This window comes from Bos mutus, chromosome 5 (assembly GCF_027580195.1).
Source record: "Bos mutus isolate GX-2022 chromosome 5, NWIPB_WYAK_1.1, whole genome shotgun sequence".
NCBI lineage: Eukaryota > Metazoa > Chordata > Mammalia > Artiodactyla > Bovidae > Bos > Bos mutus.
The window spans coordinates 93,589,747-93,615,386 of record NC_091621.1 but is presented as its reverse complement, the minus strand read 5'-3'; the positions used below and the strand labels follow the sequence as shown (position 1 = coordinate 93,615,386).

Below are 25,640 nucleotides of genomic sequence, written 5' to 3'. Positions count from 1 at the left end.
CTGAATCAGATATTAAGATTCTTAGAGGGGTTTACACAGGCTGATTACTGGATCCTCATTCATGACTGTAGTCTTTTGTGTTCTCCTGATACTTTCTTTGAAATGGTTTGGCTTGAAACAATTTGTGAAGGTGGTTTGTCTCTTGGGATGAATGGGAATCCCGTAATCTTCTCCGGGTCATAATCAGAGACAGTTTAGCACAGGCGGCTGTGAATGTTGCTGCTGCTGGAGGTTGGGAGCTCTTTGCTTCTTGATCTCCTTGGCTTCATGGAGTTGCCAACATTTCAGGACAAGAAACTTACACAACCAAAACTGCTGACACTTGTATTCAGAAGGAAGGGTCAGAATGAAATACGTAGATTTATTTTGGAGGTGGCTTTTATTACTATGGTTCATTACATATAATGTTAGATTTAATAAATTCAAAATCTTTTATAAGCCCCCATGTCCCCAAAACATCAGGAGTTCTATTAAAAGCAAAACTGATTTAATATCTTAGAATCTATGAATGTTAGGTAAGAGGAGAAATTTCTCCTTTTGAGACCATATAGCATAAACTCATAATTGCACAAACTAGCAATCAACCTACGACTGTAACAATCCTCTAGATTATGCATCAGAATGAATATCCTGTAATTTTGTAAAAAGCAGGGATATGCACAAGGACAAAAATGTTTGAGAGACTCCAAGCACTCCTTTCTCTTGCCTGTGTTGAAAGTCACCCTGGAAGTCGTCACCATAAAATGACTGATGTACTAACTTTGGGTTTAGGTAGCTGAACTTCACATCCTTCCTGAGTCTCCACAGAACTGTCTGAAGGCAAGAAGCCATTCAATTAATAAGAGTTCAGCTCTTTAAGGAGCAAACAAGGTAACAAAGATACTCTGAGGAAGAAGATGAATTGGGTCATCTCAAATCTAAGCTTCCAATTTGGCAGTGCTTTCTGTGTTTGGTACTTAAGACCATGTCCATGGGAGGGACACTTGAGGTCTTTCTCTTATAGTTCAGGGACAATTCCTTTTTCTAAAACAAGTACATCAAACTGAAAATTCCTGAATTTCAACAGTTTCTATTTTATTAGGCATGACCTTATTATCCTTTATTGAAACAAGGAGAATTTTTGCAAAATATTGAGTTATTTTTGCCCCGTTGAAGAGTGAGGCTTAGTTCTGTTTTTGCGACTTTCATCTCAAAGTGAATCAAAGATCTGTGTTCTGTGACTTCATGCTGACAATATTATGTCCAGAGTAGTGGTGGTAAACATATTTGGCTCTGGGGCTTACAATCTCCTTATAATATTGTAGCTTTAACTGTACTTTTTTCCCTTCTATTTACTGCTGCTTCAGCTATTGTTCAGCTCTTTCGGATACCTGAAAAAAAAAAACCTGGAAATTCTGAGATACCTGAAATGGACAATGAGACTTTAAAAATCTTTTCTTCCCTTTGTCATCTCTTCAGTTTGCTAGCATACTGCTGAAACCCATTTAGAAGCATACATACAGCTTGTTAAAAGTTAATATTAAGGTTAGGGGGTAAAAAGACATGATTTTTCAATAACTCCCTATATTAGATTCACTTGTTATTAGTATTTCATGCCATAGCAAAAGAAAAAGACAAACAAAACAACTCTAGACTTTAGCTTTTATTTCCTATCACCAAAGCATAATAGGATACATGGTCAACTTATTCTGGTCAAAAGAGCAAAATTCAAATTTGGTTAAAAACAACATAGCTTATTTTAATGGGACTGTTAAGAACACTGTTTACATCCTAGAAAATCTGATACTTGTTTTTGAATATATATACACAAAATTTATGAATGTATATAATTAATATATATGAATTTTAAAATACAGAGTATTAATTGTGATTTCAGTATTTTCTGGGGTTTCACCAACAACAAGATATATCAGAAGACGTGAAAATAGGTCTACTTTTATCAAAGTTACTTTTCCAACTTAAGGTAACTTAAAGTTACCTTCCCTCCTGCATATTTTAAACTTATGCTTTTAAAAAGCAATATTCAGCAAATCTACTGATAGAAAATTACTCATAAACATATGTTTTTATGTTTAGTAATTTGTTGAATGGATTCTGTTTTCACAGTCACTAACAAGCTCTTTCATAGGCATTGAAGAAAGATCAAGTATGATGATCTGGAACTGTAATTACTCAGGCAGGTTTTCCAGTTGATAACATCATATCCGGTAAGAAGGACTGTTTACCTTCTGATAAATGAAACAGTTCTTCAGTTTTTATTACAATGCTACCCTTTTAACAATGTTAGTTGGATATGAATGCCTCTCTTTTTTTGACTTAATATACATCCACCACATACACTCACACATCATACACACACACCTTCAAGCTGTTGTTTCATTTATATACACGCTTGAGATCGAGCTAATCCATTAATTAATTGGTCAATCAGCTAATAAATAAAAAAGTTAAGACTGCTATTATTTGTGCATTATTACCCTGAACCCCCCAAAAGTATACAAATAGTGGCCTTGTCCTTAAGTTTGTAATGTTTTTGAAGAGTCACACACAACCATTAAAGAACAACTAAGTGATGACAATTAGGTAAAGATGAGTCCAGTGGAAGGTCAGAACTGGGGAGAGATCATGGTGGGAGAGTGTAGCAGAGACAGCTTCATAGAGGTTGAGGAGGATTTGAAGAGACTGAAAGAGAATATCAAGAGTGTTTTCTTAAAGAGAAACAAGATGTGGACAAAAAATCTAGGAAAGCAGATGAGCAGGAACAAAGACAGACTGTTTAGTGACACCAAGGAAGGAAGTGACACTTGAGTTTAGTGGAGCTTAGGAGTAGTCATATAGTTTTTCATTCACTCATTTATTCAATATTTATTCTGTACCTACTATGTGCCAAGCACTGCTTCAGGCACTAGAGAATAGTGGTAGAGAAGACTATTCTCTGCTACTGTACACTTTATATTTTAGGTTGAGGAGACAACAAATTAATATTCTTCAGGTGAAGATCAACACTATAAAACATAACAAAGAGCAGAGGATTTGACAGAGGCAGAGAGGAGATCTTTTTGGAGGGATGGTTAGAGCATACCACTTGGAAAAGGCAGTAATTAAGAGACTTAAAATAAGTGGTGGTCCAGTGGCTAAGACTCTATGCTCCCAATGCAGGGGTCACGGGTTCAATCTTTGGTCAGGAAACTAGATCTCACATGCTGCAACAAAGAGTTCACCTGATACAATGAAAAGATCCCTCGTGCCACATTTAAGGCTTGGCTCAGCCAAATAAATTAATTAATTTAAAAAAATGTTAACAAAAGACAAGTGAGGGAGGAAAGGAATCATACAAAAACATCAGGAAAGTATGTCAAAAGCAGATGAAAACACAATAGAAAAGTCCAAAATGTGTGTTCAGACTTGGTTTCAGTGAAGACTGGCAATAAGTATAAGATAGGTGCACAATGAGCAAGGGGGGCCTGGTAGGGTAGGAGAGCATCAGGGAAGTAGACAGTGATTAGAGCAGGAAGGTGTAACAGGGCATGGGAAAAATCTGGAGAGCTTTGAGCAGAAGTGTGGCCATACTCTCTGTTTGAAGAATGTCACACTTGTAGGGAGTTCCCTGGTTCCGAGCTTTCAGGGCTCCGGCCCTGGTTCAATCCCTTATCAGAGAATTGAGATTCCATAAGCCATAGTGTCAGACTTTAGTTTTTGGGGCTCCAAAATCACTGCAGATGGTGACTGCAGCCATAAAATTAAAAGACGCTTACTCCTTGGAAGGAAAGGTATGACCAACCTAGATAGCATATTGAGAAGCAGAGACATTACTTTGTCAACAAAGGTTCGTCTAATCAAAGCTATGGTTTTTCCAGTAGACATGTTTGGATGTGAGAGTTGGACTGTAAAGAAAGCTGAGCAACGAAGAATTGCTGCTTTTGAACTGTGGTGTTGGAGAAGACTCTTGAGAGTCCCTTGGACTGCAAGGAGATCCAACCAGTCCATTCTGAAGGAGATCAGCCCTGGGATTTCTTTGGAAGGAATGATGCTAAAGCTGAAACTCCAGTACTTTGGCCACCTGATGTGAAGAGTTGACTCATTGGAAAAGACTCTGATGCTGCGAGGGATTGAGGGCAGGAGAAGAAGGGAACGAGAGAGGATGAGATGGCTGGATGGCATCACTGATTCAATGGACATGAGTCTGAGTGAACTCCGGGAGTTGGTGATGGACAGGGAGGCCTCGTGTGCTGCGATTCATGGGGTTGCAAAGAGTCGGACACGACTGAGCGACTAAACTGAACTGAAGCCATGTGTCATTGTCAAACAACAACAACAACAAAATCACACCTCATTACTGGGAACAACAGATTGTAGAGGGGGCAAGAGTGGAAGAAGAAAATCCAATTAAGAGAGTTTTTGGCCTGGGAAAAAATATACAGTTAATCAGACTATTGGCAGTAGAGGCTTAACAGCTGGTCCTATTTTTAGACAAGACCAACTGGAGTTACTGATGGATAGGAAGTGCATGGATGAAAGGAAAAGAGAAATAAAAGGTGATTCTTAGAACAGTGGTGGCATTTCTAAGATATGATGAACTGGAGAAAACTGGGGAAATGAAAGATAAAAAAGCGTTCCTTTTATATAGGAATTCTCAGAGCCTTAGTGCTAAGAAGAAGCATTGTGAGCTGCCAATATGGCTAGGGCATAACTAATGTTTCTCAAACTTTTAGACCTTGGAATCGTGTGTGTGTATAAAGCATACTTTGGAAAATGCCCCACAAATCCATTTTTCTTGAGAAATCCCCTAGACTCAAAACGAAATGTGTATATAGAGAGTAGGTTGCACTGATTCAGTTTCCCCTTAGTCCCCTATCATCTTGGAATTTTAATGTTAAGAAACTTTGAGGCTGCTTAGTCTAACATCTACATTTTATAATTTTGGAAAACTGACATGTTGAATTGTTGCTGCTAAGTCGCTTCAGTCATGTCCGACTCTGTGCGACCCCAGAGATGACAGCCCACCAGGCTCCCCCATCCCTGGGATTCTCCAGGCAAGAACACTGGAGTGGGTTGCCATTTCCTCCTCCAATGCATGAAAGTGAAAAGTCAAAGTCAAGTCGCTCAGTCGTGTCTGACTCTTAGCGACCCCATGGACTGCAGCCTACCAGGCTCCTCTGTCCATGGGATTTTCCAGGCAAGAGTACTGGAGTGGGATGCCACTGCCTTCTCCGTTGAATTGTTAATAGACCAGTTTCACAAACCTAGTATCATTTTGCTGACAAAGGTCCATATAGTCAAAGCTATGTTTTTTCTAGTAGTCACGTATGGATGTGAGAGGTGGATCATAAAGAAGGGTGATTGCTAAAGAATTGATGCCTTCAAACTGGTGCTGGGAATCACAGCACAACTCTTGAGAGTCCCTTGGACTGCAAGGAGATCAAATCAGTCAATACTAAAGGAAATCAACCCTGAATATTCATTGGAAAGTCTGATGCTGAAGCTGAAGCTCTGATACTTTGGTCACTTGGTGTGAAGAGCTGATTCATTGGAAAAGGCCCTGATGCTGGGTAAGACTGAGGGCAGGAGAAGAAGAGGGCAACAGAGGATGAGATGGTTGGATAGCATGACCAACACAATTAACATGAGTCTGAGCAAACTCCAGGAGATAGTCAAAGACAGGGAAGCCTGGTGAGCTGTAGTCAATGGTGTTGCAGAGTCAGACACAACTTAGTGACTGAACTACAATACGTCATCTTACACTTAAAAAATACACTCCTTCAAAATATATTTACACGTATTAGCTTGAGTTTATCTTTGCTTGAGAAACTATATATCAAGACGACTACGGCCTCACTACATTTTGACAATGGACTTGAATACCAACATTAGGACCAGAAAGGTGCTGACAATCATTTGGGGGGGAATGATATAAATATCCTGTCTTTTAATGTAGCCATAAAAGAAGTGGATTATGTATCAGTTTTAAAACTTAATATGCACACTCATAATAGGCTAGTTGGTTTCATGAAATTATCCCATTAGGGGCTGATAGACTTGAAGATGATTTTCACTCTTTAGTGGTAATTATTTTTATTGTGACATTTAAACATTTTTGCTTTAAATACCACCTATATCCTATATCCTCAATTTCTGCATTTCAGCCTAAGAAAATTTAGACTTATCTGTAATATTATTGTAGCATTAATGGAGTCTCAATAGTAAATGTCTTATTACTGATATTATAACCATAAAGAGTTTCTCTTTTAAAATCATCTACATATTTTAGACAAGTAATAAAATAATCTTTTCTTTATATTTTCAGATAAATAAATTGGACTGCAAGAAATATAGCCTGTATATAAACCTGAAGTTGACATAGAAAACTCCCTCTCTGGGAATACAACTATTGTTGTTGTTCAATTGCTAAGTCGTGTCTGACTCTTTGCGACCCAACGGACTGCAGCACACCAGGCTTCCCTGTCCTTCACCATCTTCTGGAGCTTGCTCAAAATCACGTCCATTGAGTTGGTGATGCCATCCAACCAGCTCATCCTCTGTCACTCCCTTCTCCTCATGCCCTCAGTCTTTCCCAGCATCAGGATCTTTTCCAATGAGTCAGCTCTTTGCATCAGGTGGCCAAAGTATTGAGCTAAAATTTAGCTTTATGTTGTTATTATAAATCACGTTGAAAGAGATTCTGAACCAACTTCAGGATAACACTGATACAGTAATATATGTTTAGAATGACTCTGACTCTAAAAGATTTCAATATGATCAGGAGAGTGATTTGATCTAAGGCAGTGCCAGGTGCTTTGACCTGAACTTCTGAAATGTCGGTCTGATCTTTATCAGAACATTCAAAGAGCTTTAATGTCTACTGAATACTCAATCCAGAGTTCACATCTCCTTTCCTCTTTGAGAAACTTTCCAACTTTAAAGTATATTTCAAATATAATCTATTTAGTAAAAATCTATCAACATATAAAGAAGTTGTGTAACTTGCCAGCAAGCACAAGATGAATTACAGATGCTCTTTTAAGAGTAAATGAAAAATGGGTATAAAGAGTCTTAAATCCTATTGGCCACAACTAAAGAACTGTGAGTTTTGATTTGTTTTGTTTTTGTTTTTAAGATGTCTTAGGGTAAGTAAATTCTCTTTTTTTGAGTCATCTATAGCTCTACATATTTGGGCAGTTCTGCCTTTTTATCCAAAACTACCACAGAATCCACGGGGAATGGGAACACTCATTTTTGTTCTTCACTAAATCATCTGGGCAGCATAAACCAGCATATATTCCAAACTTTAATGTGCAGGCACATTATTCAGTCTTGTAAGTTAGCACAAGAGCAGTAGGCCAGAAAAGGATGCATTGGGGGAGGGAGTGAATGTTTTACCTTTGCTTCCTGATAACAGGCACTAGACTTTCTAGTAGAAGGTTCCATGTGTGAAGCTTAATAAACTTGAAAAGAAAATAATTCTGGTAACAACTGCTTTTCTCCTAATTCAGACAATTTCCAAAACATCTGAAAAAAGCCACAGATTTAGGAAAATTTTACAACAAAAGTAAAGGTAATTAAAATTGTATGTGTTAAGTGCACTAAGTTGCTTCAGTTGTGTCCAAGTTTTTGCGACCCTATGGACTGTAACCTGCCAGGCTCCTCTGTCCATGGAATTTTCCAAGCAAGAATACTGGAATGGGTTGCCAGGCTTTTTTTCCCAGGAGATCCTCCTGACCCAGGGATCAAACCTGGGACTCTTATGTCTCCTGCATTGGCAGGTGGGTTCTTTACCACTAGTACCATGTGGGAAATTGTATAGTAAAGTAGTAATTGCATAGAAATTCTATCTTAGGGCTCTGACCCATAAGGTTGTATTTACCTATTAAGTTCCATATTCTACTTTCCAGGGTTCAATGGTAAGAATTTATCTCAAATGAAAAATGGATTGATTCTGGCAAGACAGACTAACCGATTTCAATATGACATTTCCATATAAAGTGTTAAATACAATTTATTACATGTTCCCAAGCCATGAACAACCTTTTTCTACATATTTTCAAATCTTGGTTAGTGCAAAAGCATTGCAAAGATCACTGGTCTTTTGTAAATTAAACAACACAAAAATCCTGAACAAACATTGTTAAGTAACAAATTGATCAAGCACAACAAAAATAAACTTATATTTTCATCAATTTAAGTTAATATTTTAGCAATTCTTTTGTGCCAATCTAAGGAACAATATTTGCAAATTACTTTCTATATCCTTTTTTTGTTTTGATTTTTTGGCAATTTAAATTTCATCTTATTTTCAAATAGGAGGAAGAATTACATGACTACTTCTGGGGGTTCTTGTCTTCCTGTGCTATCTTAAAATTCTCAAATGACTGATACATTTTGTCTTTTATGTTTCAATTTACAAAAGCAGGCAAAGGACTGTCCACAAACCTACTTCTTTTTTTTGGCCACACCGCACAACTTGTGGGATCTTAGTTCGCTGACCAGGGAATGAACCCGGGCCCTTGGCAGTGAATGCACATAGTCCTAACCACTGGACTGCCAGGAAATTCCCCAAAAGGCTTTATTGCAAGCTCTCTCCACACATATCAAGTCTAATCTTTTCTTGTTCTGAGCACAGTGTTACTATCACTACCTGCTATGCACAGGTGAACTGGCCTCTGTGTTGTATTTGTTATCTATTTGTTGTTGTTTAGTCACCAAGTAGTGTCTGACTCTTTGCGATCTGGACTATAGCTACTCTAGACTCTAGCTGGCCAGGCTCCTCTGTCCATGGGATTTCCCAGGCAAGAATACTAGAGTCAGTTGCCATTTCCTTCTCCAGAGAATATTCCCAACTCAGGGATAGAACCTGTCACCTGCACTGGCAGGTGGATTCTTACCACTGAACCACCTGGGAAGCCCTTGGTTATCGATTACTGTGTAACAAATCACCCTAATCATGGCTTAAATCAAAACAAAAAACTGTGATATTAATCATCTCCCTGTTTTTGTGGGTCAGGAAACTGGGTGCAGATTAACTGAGTGCCTCTCATGCATGGTCTCTGCCAAGGCGTTACAATCAAGGCATCATTGGGGCTGCAGTCAACTCAAAGTTCAGCTGGGAAAGATGCTGATTGCAAGCTCACTGAGTGGTTGATGATAGGCCTCAAAACATCCACTTTCAACAGAGCTCATGTGAGCTTCTCCACAAGGCTGCTTAATAACATAACAGCTGACTTCTCCCAAAGCAAGGAACCCAAGGGAGAATTAGCAGGAGCACACCGAGAGAGCAAGATAACACCCAAGCCAGAGGCCACAATCTTCCTAAAAGTCAACTTCACTTCATCCAGCCCAGGCTCAAGGGGAGGTAATTACATAAGTACAGGGCTTCACTGGAAACTATCTACTGTGTATTATCTCAGTTTTATTCTACTGAAACTGAATGAGGCCATTGAGGCTTAGGACTGTTATGACTTGCCCGAGTGGTAGGGACAGGATTCAAATACAGGTGTGTATGATACCAAGCTATTCTCTCAACCACAATACTCCAGTGCCTTTTCAGATAAGAACTTCAGTTATGGCCGGGGGCCTTGGCACAGTATCTGTTTTACTATAAATATTTAGGGGTTTCTTGCACTGTGTACACTTGTGCAAAAACTTGTCAAGATGCCAAAAGCCCTATAGATACAGTTATTAAAACATGTAATTTTCTTCTCTTCCTAAACAGCAGGTTCAGGAAGCTTTCTGTTATATTAACATATAAATGTTTCCCTTAAAATGCAACAGAAGCATCTGAAGAAAAACTGGCATGTTAAATACATCACATATGCCTTAAAGGATCTGTAAACCTCAGTGGCTGTATATAAAAACAATAGATTACTTCTTTCCAGATCCATAATGAAAGAAAGGGGAAATACTCAAAAAGGCACTGTGTGGGGTGGACCTCACCTTGGGGGTACCTCTGAGGTTTCGACAATCTTTGCTTGCTTACCTTCTTTTCCACTAGTGATAGGAGGGGCCACGTGCGCAGGGTGAGCTACCCCACACCTGCGACACATATCTGATTCCCATTAGGAAATCCTCAGTATCCAAAATAGAACCAATGGAACAAAGAAACATTTAATCAGATGGAAGTCAGTGAGAATAGATGTTTTTCCTCTTATTTTAAATAAATAGGGCTGCTCTTCTTTTCCATTCAGGATTTTACAGCGTGTACTTGACTGCTAAAGCCTTGAAAAAACATGATGCCGTACGTCTGGCACATTTTAAAACACATTTATCCACCTAAAGGAATCAAGTAGGAAAACACCCTAAAATCCCAGCTGGCTTGAGAAAAGTAAAAAAACCATAACCTCCCTCCTTGTAAACAAGTAAAGGAGGTTTGGTTTCAATTAAGAAAGCTAAATTTGGATATTATTGTCTAAAACTGGCAATAGCAATAGCACCTGCTCAAAGAGATGCTGAAAATACTCAACACTGGAACCTACCAAACAGAAGATACAAGAAGTCAGGGATTACGGCAAAGCTTGAGAGTTCTCTCTCCAACATCCACTCATCTTTCTTACCAATGAAATTCCACTTTAGTCCTAGGAAAAATGTGAACTTCCTCAAGGTATCATTCCCAAGATTTCCTTCCAGCTGGCTGCAAGGGGTAACTAAAGAGATGTTAGTGCAAGTTATTGGGGAGGATCTCCAGAAGAGCTCCTTAAAAGTGGACAGACACCTGTCTCGATTTTCTTTTCCCTTTTTTGATTCTTGCATCCTTCCCTTTTCCTCTACCTCAAATGTATTTACTGGAGCTCCAGCTGCCATTTTATAGCCTTAATCATGTAAGCCAGTGCTAAGGAGTTAAAAGGTACAAAGTCAGAGTGAGAGTGTGTGTGTGTGAAAGTCACTTAGTCATGTCTGACTCTTTACAACCCCTTGGACTATATATACAGTGCATGAAATTCTTCAGGCCAGAATACTGGAGTGGGTAGCCTTTCCCTTCTCCAGGGGATCTACCCAACCCAGGGACTGAACCCAGATCTCCCACACTGCAGGTGGATTCTTTACCAGCTGAGCCACAAGGGATGCCCAAGAATACTGGAGTGGGTAGCCTATTCCTTCTTCAGCAGATCTTCCCAACCCAAGGAATCGAACCAGGGTCTCCTGCATTGCAAGTGGATTCTTTACCAACTGAGCTATCAGGGAAGCCCTACAAAGTCAGAAGGATCCTGAATGTTTTATGACTTTGCTAAGCTTTTGTACCTTTAAACTACTCACCTCTGACTTACTGCTATTTCTAGCTTCTGTTACTAGGAGGAAAGTATAAGTTCCAGTGACAAGGGTACCAAGACTACACTGTGTGTGTCTACTACTAAAACAGAAACAAAAATGTACTTGAGGATAAGCTCAAAATGTTGGAAGTGAGACTGAAATTTCCACTGAGTTAGAAATTTTCATTTGGGGGCTGAAAAACAACTAGTGGAATATAATGTCCTCTAATAGCTTAAGAGTATATGAATGGTTAAAAATAAAAAATCATAGTAATCAGGTTATGCCAATCACCTGAACATATACACCTCCAAGTTGCATTGACAAGTATCTTTTCTTTTCTTGTTCTTTGCTAGAGTATCTAATCTACAAACTTTAGAGTGAAAACACCTAAAAATGTTAAAAAATAAATAAAGGGGATGAATTTTAAACTAAAGCAGTGAAATTTTGCCTAGGCAAACAAGTTAATATATGGAAAGAAACAAAGTTCTTAATCAATTTAAAACTTATATTATGGATAAAATATGATAGTTTTGTCCCCAGGAAATTCCAAGTAATTTTGCAGATTAACTTTGGTAAGTAGACAGGACATTGTGGCATAAATATACATTTATATTGACTTTCCATCAGTTTCACACTCATTGTTTGGTGTTCATTTTCCATTCAACATGAAATATATAAAACATATATTTTATGCACTTCTGGAACAAAAAATATTTAATATTTAAAAATCAAGACAGAATGAGTAGAACCAGACATAATCTGATCTCAACCATACATTTAAGGGGCTCATCTCAACAATAAAATAACAGCACCAGTAGCTAACAGCAAAAGTGAATGTTTTATGTGCCAAGTAATGTAAACACTACACATGCTAACTAATTAAATTCTCATAATAATCCTATGTGAGGTAGGAACTATTTTAATCTCCATTTTACAGATGAACAAAATGTGACAAGAGAGGTTAAAGTACTTGCCTAAATTTACACATCTAATAAATTGCAAAGGTCAGTTTTAATCCAGGAAATCTGATTCAAAACCACACATTTCTACTTGTATACTATTCTTACTAAGATGAAAAGTAGACCTACGCCATGCTACTATGTAAAAGTTAAAAGACTTTCCAATAAAATGGGACAATCCAGTAATGGTAAACAAAACAAGAAAAGACCAAGAATCTTCTATTTCTTTCTTTAAATATCTGTAGGGAATTTGCAAATCAGAATTGGTGGCGTTTTGGGTAGAAATTTCATAAATTGATGGTTCATAGCCCAGAGATATTTGTGAGGCTGGTATAAAAGCTATTATATGACTTGTTACTATTTCAACCACTTACTTTTCTTGTCAATTAAATAATAATGATCATCTGTAGTTGCTTTTTATACATCCAAAAGAAGCAAATGGTTGGAAACTAGAATTCTTACAGAAAGAGCCATGTCAATTAATAAAAATGCCCATTTAAAATTTTTATTTCTCACCTATACTTGTATTTTTATATTTATATTGACAAGGGAGAAAGGTTCAGAAGAAAACCTGGCAAAGTGTCTTAAGTGTAATCCACCTTCCCCAAGCATCTTTACAAATGCATCACAACTAGGAAGTAAGATTAACAAAGGTGGGAGGAAATTCTATTTCTTACAAAAGTTACCCATAAGTGCATACTGCGTTTGAGATGCACCTGAAATATCATATAAAGTATCACACAGTCCCAAGACATCTGCTCTTTCTCCATACAGTGTACTTTCTGAGGCCGCCATTAATTACGGCAATGCAGCCAATACAGTGAAACTTTTCTCTTTTTATTTTAATGCGAACAAATTCAGCCAATACACTGAAACTCTTTCTTCTTGTGTTCTGATGTAAACAAATGACATTATGCAAGGAAATAGCAGGATCAGGTAATCTAAATGGTGTGTGGTAAAACAAATGCAGACTATTATCATAGAGAAATTCCATAGGTATGACCTATCCAAATGACTTACCACCTCATTTACTATATAGGTATCACTATGCTTGGATGAAAAATCATAGTTTTGCTGATGTATATCTAGATTTCTGTAAGTAAAACACACTATGGAGTTTAAAGTCTTCAGGAAATGCCAAGATAGTGACTCTGAATATAACCATATATATGAAATATATGTTAAATGTTAAGTATGCTAAACCAAAAATCAAATCATATGCTCTGAGTAGAAGTTGGTCTTACTAATTTTTCTATGAAAATCTAGCAGTCAAAAGCTATATGGAATCAGAGGAAAGAAGCAGAGAGAATGTTTCCTAATTCATTCTAGGCCAACATTCTAGTAATGTTGTGGCCAACATTACTCTAATACCAACACCAAACAAAGACATAAACAGAAAACAAGACATCTCTCATGAACACAGATGAAAAAATCCTTGATAAAATACTAGCAAATCAACCCAAAAAAGTATAAAAAGAATTATATACAATGACAAAGTAGGTTTTATCTCAAGTGTGCAAGGCTAGTTCAACATTCAAAAATTAATCATCACATCAACAAGCTAAATAAGAAAAACCACATGATCATATCAATAGATGCAGACAATGATTTGACAAAATCTAACACACACAATAAAATCCCTCAGCAAACTAGGAAGGAGGGAAACTTTCTTAACTTCATAGACACTATTCACAAAAAACCTTGAGCTAACATTATACTTTAGGTGATAAATTCAAAGCTTTCCCACTAAGATCAGGTGCAAGGCAAGGATGTCCTCTCTTAACCATCCTTTCAACATCATAACAGAAGTCCTTGCTAATGCAATAAGTCAAGAAAGCAAAATAAAAGCTATACAGATTGAAAGGAAGGTAAAAATCTTTGTTTTATAATAAAGATGGAATGATAAACAGATGGCAAACATACATATGAAAAGATGCTCAACATCATATGCCTTCAGAGAAATACATATTAAAATGACATACCCCTACACACCTATTAGAATGACCAAAATCTGGAAAATTTACATCTCTAAATGCTAGTGAGGATATGGAGCAACTCTCATTCACTGCTGGTGGGAATGCAAAATGGTCCAGCCACTTTGGAAAACAATTTGGTGGTTTCTTATAAAACTAAATGTATTTTTACTATATGGTTCAGAAATTGTGCTCCCTGGTATTTAACAAAGGAGTTGAAAATTTATGTTCATACATAAAACCTAAATGTGAATGTTTATAGCAGCTTTCTTCATAACTGCCCAAATTTGGGAATAAATATGATGTCGTGGGTGTTCTTTGGAAGGAATGATGCTAAAGCTGAAACTCCAGTACTTTGGCCACCTCATGCGAAGAGTTGACTCATTGGAAAAGACTCTGATGCTGGGAGGGATTGGGGGCAGGAGGAAAAGGGGACGACAGAGGATGAGATGGCTGGATGGCATCACCGATTTGACGGACCTGAGTTTGTTTGAGTGAACTCCGGGAGTTGGTGATACACAGGGAGGCCTGGCGTGCTGCGATTCATGGCGTTGCAAAGAGTTGGACACGACTGAGCGACCGAACTGAACCGAATGATGTCCTCCAACAGGTGAATGGGTAAACTGTAGTATATCCAGAAAATGAAATACTATTCAGCACAAAAAAAAAAAAAATGAGTGATCAAACCATGAAAAGCCATGGAGGAAAGTTAAATGCCTGTGCTGTGTGCTAAGTAGCTTCAGTCATGTCTGACTCTTTGCAACCCCATGGACTGTAGTCTGCCAAGTTCCTCTGTCCATGGGGTTCTACAGGCAAGAATACTGGAGTGGTTTGCCATTCCCTTCTGCAGGGGATCTTCCTGACCCAGGGATTGAACCTCATGTCTCTTGCATTGGTAGGCAACATTCTTTACCACTAGCGGCACCTGGGAAGCCGTAAATGCCTAATAATGAGAGAGAAGCCAATCTGAAGAGGTTACATATGATTCCAATTATATGACATTTTGTTAAAGAAAAAACCCACAGACAGTAAAAAGATCACTGGTTGTTGGGGTGGAGTAGGACGTGTTGAATAGGCAGAGCACAGAGGATTTTTAGGACAGTAAACATAAACCGTATGATGTTACAGGGTGGCAAGTCATGAGTTTGATCCCTGTATGATGTTACAATGCAGGGATGCGGGTTTGATCCCTGGGTCGGGAAGATCCCCTGGAGGAGGGCATGGCAACTCAGTAGTCTTGCTTGGAGAATCATCACAGACAGAGGAGACTGGTAGGCTACAGTCCATAGGGTCACAAAGAGTTGGACACGACTGAAGTGACTTAGCATGCACATATCATTATGTATTTGTCAAAACTTATGAAATGTACAATACAAAGAATGAATCCCAGTCTAAACTGTGGATTCTGAGTGACTGCGATGTGTTACTGTATGTTTACCAGTTGTAACAAATGTACTAACCTGTGGGGGATGCTGATAACAGGGAGACGGTACATCTCTGGGGGCAGAGAGTATATGGTAAATCTGTATCTTCCTCTCAATTTTGTTATAAACCTAAAACTACTAAAAAGATAAATCTATATAGTTCTTCATTTAGTCAAAGAAAACACTGAAGTATATTTTAAAATTTATGTTGAGTATATATATATATATAAGTACAATTTTTAACAAAAAGTAGACCTTTCAGTGATCAGAGAGCTTTACATAAAAATGAATCATGTGTCCAGCATTACCTATGTTGTGAGCTGAGAGAGAAATGAGAAAACGTAGGGACACTGTTTAGGGAGGAAGACCACTACACTAATGCAGATATTAGAGACCTCTGCAGAAGTACTCTTCCTCAGAGGTGGCATTAAAGCTGGGATTGCCAAGAGTTCATTAGTTCATAAATTACTTCCAAAATTACCAATCTAGTATTCATATTTTAAGGAATATTGAACCACAGTTAAGAAAAGACATGTTTGGAGTCTTGTTCAGTTAAAGTCAACAGAAGAATTGAGTTCTTTGGGGGAGTGTTACAAATAGATTTTACATGTATCCTATAGATAGGAAACAAAGTCACAACTGATTGCATTGAATCTGGGCCCATCAAAAAGAGGGATGAAATCCTGGAAAGCAAAGAAAGCTGACTGGCATTTCATTTCCTTGAGGGACTTCATCCCACTATTTGATGATCACTCCACAAGGTTCCTTGTACTAAAACTGTTGTTATGCAAAAGAATTGTACAAAGTTGTACAAAATATTGATTTCATCAGGTAAATTTAGTAGTTTCAAAAGAAGTCTCAAAAGTAGAATGGAAACTAAGTACTGACAATTCTGATCATCACTCCTATTTTACAGATGAGGAAATTAGAACATCAAAGAGTTCTGTATCTGAGGACTGGCAGTAAACTATATTCAGAACATACAAGTTCTTGGCTCCAGAGTCTAAACTCATACTGTTGTGCTGAATTAATGTCCAATACTTTGTGATAGAAGATGAATATTTAATGAAAACAGTATTTATGGGGAGTGGTTCTTGCCTGGAGAATCCCAGGGATGGGGGAGCCTGGTGGCTGCCGTCTATGGGGTCACACAGAATCGGACATGACTGAAGTGACTTAGCATAGCATAGCATAGCATATCTTTTTAAATCAACTTTAGTAAATGGTATAGGGAGAATAAATAATAGTGTAAAGGACTATTCAGATTCTAGAATACATGAAAGTGAAGTCGCTCAGTCGTGTCCAACTCTTTGAGACCCCATGGACTGTAGCTTGCCAGGCTCCTCCATCCACGGATTTTTCCAGGCAAGGATACTGGAGTGGGTTGCCATTTCCTTCTCTAAGGGAATCTTCCCAACCCAAGGATCAAACCAGGTCTCCTGCACTGCAGGCAGATTCTTTACCATCTGAGCCACCAGGGATGCATTGTTGCTAACATACATGAAAGTACAGGAAAAATGAAGAAAACATTTAATTAAAAAATTATTACAAGGTATCTACACATGCTAAAGACTACAAAGTACTTCTGTTGTCCAAATCAAATAGTGAAGCTGTTGGAAGGGTTAATGAAACACATTTCAAATAAAGTTTGAAAAAAAAAATCACAGCAAAGCAACATTTCAAAATCTGGTTCTCATTACTTGGCTATTTAATCCAAAAAAGGTAAACGGTGGGGGTGCTGGGAGAGGGAGCACTATGAATGAATGAATAAATAAATAAATAAATATTAAGGATCACTTCAGTGGCTAAATTTTCTGTATTCTTGAGTCATTACAAAGCGAACCACATAATTTTTAGTTACATCCATCTCAAAATAGTCTTTGGTAATGCAAAAATGGAAGCTTTAATAGAATTGAGGAGTATGTTTATCAGATAATCAAAATACCAAAATGATAGTTATCAATAACAACCACTTAAAGTGTAACTTACTAGAAAATTGACATAAATTACTTGATTAAAGGATAAAACCACAAAAATTAATCTTGAAGAAAATATTTAAAACTCAGTTTATATTTTATAGGCAAGCAAACTATTGACAGAAAATGAAGTGAACAAATTTAATGTAAAAATAAGGATTATTTGTTTTGGAAACTTGCTCCTAATTAAGAGATCGCAGGTGCCTCATTTTGAGTATGAATAAGCCAGGTGCAATTTCACAACTCTTAAAATGTGAAAAAGAGACTCAATGAAAATATTTTAAAGCAGAACTTTACTATAATTAAAAGCTCATTTAAAAAGTATATAAGCATACTCTTCTCTAAAATCTGGAAATTTTACATTGTTCTTCCTCTTTCTTTAAACTTTTATATTCACTCAGTGTTCCCTACCATTTTTACCCTAGCAATATATGTTATGCTCAACAGTGATCACTCCATTTTACTTCTCTGAAAATATGCATTTAAAAATTAAAATTCATTGAGCCTTTTCAGAGTTTAAATTATAATTTCTGAAGTCCTTTCATTGTTAGGTCATCAGAGATAACACTAATTAAGGACTGCTCAATTATAAGTCCATGATAGCATTTGATAGAGATCAGTCACATCTCAATGTAAATCCCTTTTTTCAGTTTTCTTTTGGGCAAACACTTCAAACTTCACTTCCTAACCATCTTCCTGTTGCACATTTTGCTTCAAGCATCCTGTCTTTCTTACATTTTCTCAAATACAACCAAGCAGTCTTCTATATCAGCCCACTGCTCTTGGTGTTTTATCTGGAATGTTCTTCTCCTAGACAGTTGCATGACTTGATCACTGTCTATATTCATGTCTATTCTTCAATGCCAACTCAGTTCATCACTGAGGCCTGCTCTCACTCACTTTTTTTTTTTTTTTGTTCACTCACTTTAAAAGAGCATCCCTACTCTTCATCTGCATCAGTAACTCCTGATCCTTCTTCATGACATTTATTATCCCCAAACATTATCAGTTCAGCCGCTCAAGTCCTGCCCAGCTCTTTGCGACCCTGTGGACTGCAGCATGCCAGACTTTCCTGTCCATCATCAACTGCCGGAGCCTGCTCAAACTCATATCCATCAAGTCAGTGATGCCATCCAACCATCTAATCCTCTGTCATCCCCTTCTCCTTCCTGCCTTCAATCTTTCCCAGCACCAGGGTCTTTTCAAATGAGTCAGTTCTTTGCATCAAGTGGCCAAAGTATTGTAGCTTCAGCTTCAGCATCAGTCCTTCCAGTGAATATTCAGGACTGATTTCCTTTAGTATTGACTGGTTTGATCTACTTGGTGTCCAAGGGACTCTCAAGAGTTGTCTCCAACACCACAGTTCAAAAGCATCAATTCTTCGGCGCTCAGCTTTCTTTATAGTCCAACTCTCACATCCTCACTCTCACATGACTGCTGGAAAAACCATAGCTTTGACTAGATGGACCTTTGTCAGCAAAATAATGTCTCTGCTTTTTAATATGCTGTCTAGGTTGGTCATAGTTTTTCTTCCAAGGAGCAAGTGTCTTTTAATTTCATGGCTGCAATCACCATCTGCAGTGATTTTGGAGCCCTCAAAAATAGTCTCTCACTGTTTCCATTACTTCCCCATCTATTTGCCATGAAGTGATTGGGACCAGATGCCATGATCTTAGTTTTCTGAATGTTGAGTTTTAAGCCCACTCTGCTCTTTCACTTTCATTAAGAGGCTCTTTAGTTCTTCTTTGCTTTCTGCCATAAGGCTGGTATCATCTGTGTATCTGGGGTTATTGATATTTCTCCCAGCAATCTTGATTCCAGCTTGATTCCACCAAAATATACATGTACTTATTGTCAGTCTCACAGCCTATTAAAATGTAAGCTCCCTAGAAAATCCTAAGGAAAATAGGGATTCTGATACATTTACTTTTATATCTACAATGTTTAAAATAGTACCTGGCATATGGGGTGTTGACTAAATGTTTGATGAATTTATTGAATAAAGAACAAAAAGAGAAAAAAATAATTATTTTAGCAGTTACACTTTAGAAAAAAATACTGTCATACATTTTCAAAATTTTCAAGATTTTAATATTTTTACCTTCAAATAGATGTATAAATTATTTAAAATGATTTTAAAAGCTTGCAAATCATTTTAAAAAATAGTACACTAGTGATAGGGGTTCCCTCATAGCTTAGTCGGTAAAGAATCTGCCTGCAAGGCAGGAGACCCAGGTTCGATTCCTGGGTTGGGAAGATTCCCTGGAGAAGGAAATGGCAACCCACTCCAGTATTCTTGCCTGGAGAATCCCATGGGCAGAGGAACCTAAAATCGATGGGGTCACAAGAGTCAGACACAATTTAGTGACTAAACCACCACACTGTGATGGCTATTCTTTAAAATTACATAATCTAATTAATAAAGTACAATATCACATGTGATAAAGGTTTGCATTCTAAATAATGGATAACGGTTTTTATTTGTATGGTGTGTGTGTGTGTGTGCGCTCAGTTGCATCTGACTCTTTGTGACCCCATGGACTGCAGCCCGCCATGCTCCTCTGTGTGTAGATATACTCAGGATGAATGGGAGAATAAAAGAATTAGTAACAGTAATTTATAAAACTATTTGAAAATCATATATATTTTGAAATTTATAACAAATCAATAAAATGAGCAAATTGTCAAGTTTCTTCATTTCTGTCACTGAAAATTGTTATTGGAAACTCTCATTTTCTAAACTTTGTTAGATCTATTACTACAGGGAGGGTTCCAACCTAATTTCTTTGACATTGATAATTTTAGGCTTTTAAAACTAGAAGAACTAATGATGTTGAAGTCTCTCTGAAAAAGTAGCATTCTGAAATGCTCCATGAGTCGATATAACACTGTGAGTCCTCAAACATCCTGGAATCTCAAGGAGTGCTTAGCTGGACCTAAAGGAAACTCCTTTCAGTTGTCTCTGGATACACAAGCTCTGCTTGCTTCAGCTGACTTCAAAATACAATCCTCTTGTCACTATCTGTGTGAGGGTCAAATGTAATATTAGCTACATACATCTTTTAAAAATTACTATTTGAAAAAAATAAATAAATAAAAAAAATAAAAATTACTATTTGAATCCAGGCCACACAGTAGAGATACAAAGTATCACTCAAAAAGAATTCTGTCCTTGTCTACAGATACTGCCTTATCCATTTCTGCGTGGAGAAGTGGCCCAGCACCAGTTATTAATATCATCACTATAAAACAAATTATCATAAAACAACCATTGATCATGCTTATAAATTCTGTGAGTTAGGAACTGGAATATGGTGCAGCTGGACAGCTTATTTTATCTTCATGTTTGGGACCTCAGCTGGAAAACTTGAAGGCCAGGAGCTAGCACATCTGAGGACTCAATCACTCTCATATCTGATGGTTGATGCTGGTCCCCCCACATAGGCTACTTTCAATTTTGTCACTGCTAGGTGGCCAGATATCACAAGTTAGTGTTTCAAGAAAGAAAAAGATATAGGTGATAGCCTTATTGCCTTATCTAGCCTTGAAATTACATAGTGTCATATTGTCACGGGCTTCCCAGGTGGCACCGGTGGTAAAGAATCCACCTGCCAAATGCAGGAGATATAAGAGATACGGGTTTGATCCTTGGGTAAGGAAGATCCCCTGGGGTAGGCATGGCAGCCCACTCCAGTATTCTTGACTGGGAAATCCCATGGACAGAGGAGCATGGCAAGCTACACAGTCCATAGGATCACAAGGAGTCAGACACTACGGAAGCGATTTCGCATGCACAGATGCATATCGACCACATTCTATTTGCTGAGGCATTCGCAAAGTTCAGCCCCAGACTGAGGGGAGTGACAGGAGAATGCTGGCCTGGAAACACTACTGTGGGCTTTTTTGAAGAATATAACCCAACACAGGTCCTACCTGGATGCTATTTATCATGCTCAATTTCTTGAGGGTGTTACTTCTACCTCCAGTTCAGGTGACTGTTGAAGGAAGTAAACATTTACCTAAATTACAAGAGGTAACATAGGTCTCTGAATTGTGTTCAGGAAGAATAACTTTAATCTTTATTGGACTTAAAACACAGGAAAAATCAAGGTCAAGAAATAAATATGGAGGATTAGGCAAATAGTGATGGGATAATATATTCAAGAGACAAATTATTTTCCTCATTGGTTTATTTCCACAAATCACTTGCAACTGAACTTGCCTTTCTTCTTAAAAAATTTTAACAACATCCTCAAAAACATATCATACCATATCTCCTTGAAAACTATGCCCTTGCCTAGACACATGTTTCTGTCCCCACTATCTACTTGCCTTCCTTAGCAAATAGAAAACAAGAAGGGAACCAGGTGCTTGTACTCATCTTACCCTATTAACTTCACAGAAAGCCCATTCTTAGTCCTGTGGGTTTACATTGCTCTGTGAGTTGAGCAGCATGAAAATGCTCCTGAAGCCTCAATGTAAATTGTTTCTAATCCTATAAAAACCCCAAAACACACCCAGATAATGGGCAGGAAACTGAGCTAAACCAACTTCATTGGTCAGCATCTTTCTCTAAACATGATGTGGATCAAATGGGAAACCAAAACTCCAGCCTTCTCCTGCTGGACACTCAAGTCAAACCTGTTTTAGCCAAAGAGGATTCTGAATATACTTTTAAAATGTAAAGAACAAGGGTTGAAATAATGGACATATAAAAAACAGACAACAGTCTACTTAAACTTGTTTTCTCTTTTTAAAACTAAGATATAATCAATATATCATATATTTAAACAAAGCAGGATATAGCAGGAAGCAAAATCTCTCCTAACACAACTCCCAGAGAAGATCATCCATCACTTTTTCCTTTTGTTTATTAAAATATATTTTCTAGTACAATACTCACACAGAGGCATACAGCAAAATATGTTCATATATACAGGATCATATAATCTAGGAGGTTTTACAACCATATCAACAAATCTAGATTTGCTTTAGCAGACACATGATATTCTATTATAATATAATTCATTTAATCAGTCCCCTGTGGATGGACATTTAGGTTGATTCTAACTTTGAAACTACTGAAAAATAGAACTCTACTTGGGTGACTATGTGCCAAGGGATATTTAACAAAACACATTTTCAAAGGTGGTAGGGACTGAGTGTCAAACTTTCTGTAGTAGCTTACAGGGCAGTTGAAAGGGAAAAGCTTGCTTAAAGATGTATACATGTAAGATGATACTCTACTTCACAAATCAGAAAAGTTAACCTGTTAAGATATGTTGGTAGTAATAGGGCTTAGGGCTTAACTCTTGTTAATGAGGCCCTTGGGAAAATATAAACACTCTGCCGAATTCGAATCATGTCTGTGCACCACATTCGTGTCTTCAGCTCAAGCTTCTGGCGCTCCAGCCTGCAATTGAGGCCTTGCATCAGATGCCAAACTAAACATTTGGGAACAAGAATTGTAATGACCTTCTGTTTATATTTGTTTGTTCTAAGTAATTTAAAAACATATAACATGAAGCAAAACACAGAAAAATTAGGATGGGGAAATAACTCTAAGAAATAGGAAATTGGATATCTTTCAAAGCATTTTCTTGGATAGGATATTCATATATTATTCAGAGCACCTAATTAATTGTCAGTGTCGATCAGCATGGCCTCTGAAACAGAGAAAGAGGAGGGGGATATATGAATTCTATTCAGACATTAGTGAAAAATACAAAAAGTTAAAATTACCTGAATGCACGAGATAAGAGCAGAACACAGACTCTTTCCAATTCACTTTCCATATCTCCATGTCTGGTGAAGTTTGCACGACTGACTAATAGCTATTCTAGTGAAGCCACAACAGACTGATTATTGCTATTATTTTTTTAATCATGAACTTTTTTATATAATTAAACCCTTCCTCCTTCTCTATTTTAAGAAGGGAAAATAATTGTCTGCCCCTGAAGGCTTTCATATGAAACGTGCCAAAGCACATTGCTGATGGTGTAAAAAGGACTTTGACATGTTTAGCATGAAATACTTCAGTGTCTGAAGACTATTCTCTTCTTAAAATGTCAGATTATTCTCAAATGGCCTAGATTAGTCTGTGGACTTATTAAAAGAATGTGCTAACTAACATCTCCTCTGTTTGTCTTTACAATGTAAGTTCCTAAGGAAGAAGTTTCCCTTTGGGGGAGTAGCAGTGCCCGGGTGTCTGAGATGCTGGCAGTTTTCTGCTTGACTAACGTTCTGGTTACACAAGTGTGCTTCCTTTGTGAAAATTCACTGAGTGGTAGCCTTAGAATTTACATTAAACTAAAATAAAAGGTTTTATAAAGAGAAGCAGCTGAGTAGATACAGCTTCATCTACTCTAGTTAATTTCTCTTGATATTTAAAAAATATTAATGGGCTATTATTGATAACCAGCACAACCAAATCAAAAGACAGTCTTCCTACTGTGAATCACTTTGTTATGCACTTGCTAAGTACAAATATTTTCTTAACTGAGAGGGTGATGCAATCAATGGCTAACATATGCTTTCCTTACTTTCATCAGCATAATTATCATAATACTGTCTGAAATAAAATATTCAATTTACTCTAAATATTGACAGTAAAGACTAACTAAGCACTTGTAATGTGCCAGGTGTCAGGCTCTGAGCTAAGTGGGTTACATGCCCACTACCATTTAATTATTAAAAAAGTAGGAGCTTTCTTGCTGAGAAACACCATTCTAAGGTGGCACATTCTGAATAGTCAATAAGATTAGCTATTACTTGCACAGAATTTACCTTCCTTTATCGTTTGCAGGTTCTTTCACTTTTTCAAGCATAGCTGAGGATCTATGATATGCCGGGCAAGGTTCTAAACAATGCTGCAGCTTTAAGATTCCTATTTCTCCAACTCACCTCTTTGGGGGAATGATGGAGGACATACTTCTGGGAGAAGTTTTGACAATGATGCTGTGAATATCTTTGAATGTTATAGCATATCTGGGACTCAACAAAGAAAAGCACAAAGTAACAGAGGAAAGTAATTACAAGGAAGCTTTCCATACTTCAGCATGCTTAAATAATCACTTCACTATAGATGAGATTTATCTGCCAACCAATAACCATTCTGTGGTACCTATTCTCCTTAGTATCACTCAATTTGTCATTTATTGTTTGTCAATTACTCCATGTGATAACAACCAATTCAATCAGTTCATAAACTCTATGAGAATGGGGGTAACTGGACCACCAGGGAATTCCCTCTTTATATACCAGGGACTGGCAAATATTTTTTACAGAAGTCTAGACAGTAAATATTTCAGGCTTTTCAGGCCATATGTCTCAGTCGTAATTATTCAACTCTGCTCTTGTATCACACAAATAGCCATAGATAACATGCAAACAAATGGATGCAGCTATGTTCCAATAAAACTTTATTTAAAAATAGGCAGCAAGCTGATCATGTTTGGCAAACCCCTGCTTTATCCCACAGTATCTTTTCGAGTGCTAGACAGCTAGCTGGCCTCAGTAAATACATCTGGCTTGACAGAGCCAAGGGCATTGAAAAAGGGAATGCAGGAAATGGGGAGGGAACTGGGATTAATTCTGAGTTCTCTATATCCACATTCCTTTTGCTGCTATTCTGGATTATACTTCCTCTTTGAAATCAGATTCTAGAGCTTTAGAGAATATTATTTCTACAGATGTAAGGAAATCACATTAGGAAAAGAAAAAAAATCTTGACAAGAAATTCAAATTGATCCGGGAGTATAAATTCGCTCAGTGTAGTATCTTTTCCCTTGCAAGTAGAAAACAGTCATTTGTCGATAGGTAGGAAAATCCAATCGGAGAAGGCAATGGCACCCCACTCCAGTACTCTTGCCTGGAAAATCCCATGGACGGAGGAGCCTGGTAGGCTGCAGTCCATGGGGTCGCTCAGAGTCAGACAGGACTGAGCGACTTCACTTTCACTTTTCACCTTCATGCACTGGAGAAGAAGTGGCAACCCACTCCAGTATTCTTGCTTGGAGAATCCCAGGGACAGGGGAGCCTGGTGGGCTGCTGTCTATGGGGTCTCACAGA

The 25,640-nt window shown here is 37.6% G+C and overlaps 1 protein-coding gene across 11 annotated transcripts in view; it reads right to left on the bottom strand.

Annotated features, from left to right (window-relative positions):
- CCDC91 (coiled-coil domain containing 91) overlaps nt 1–25,640 on the bottom strand; it is a 398,212-nt gene that overhangs the window by 8,174 nt on the left and 364,398 nt on the right. For 2 of the 11 annotated variants that reach the window (XM_070371253.1, XM_070371252.1), the window contains one exon: nt 24,474–24,563. The exons of 1 other annotated variant lie outside the window; for it this stretch is intronic. In XM_070371253.1, the coding sequence (XP_070227354.1) occupies nt 24,474–24,563 (90 nt within the window). Of the gene's footprint in view, nt 1–7,377; nt 7,507–14,650; nt 14,820–21,508; nt 21,566–22,470; nt 23,237–24,473; nt 24,564–25,640 lie in introns of those variants that run through there. 8 more of the 11 variants (XM_070371256.1, XM_070371257.1, XM_070371258.1 and 5 more) reach the window with 8 other exon arrangements.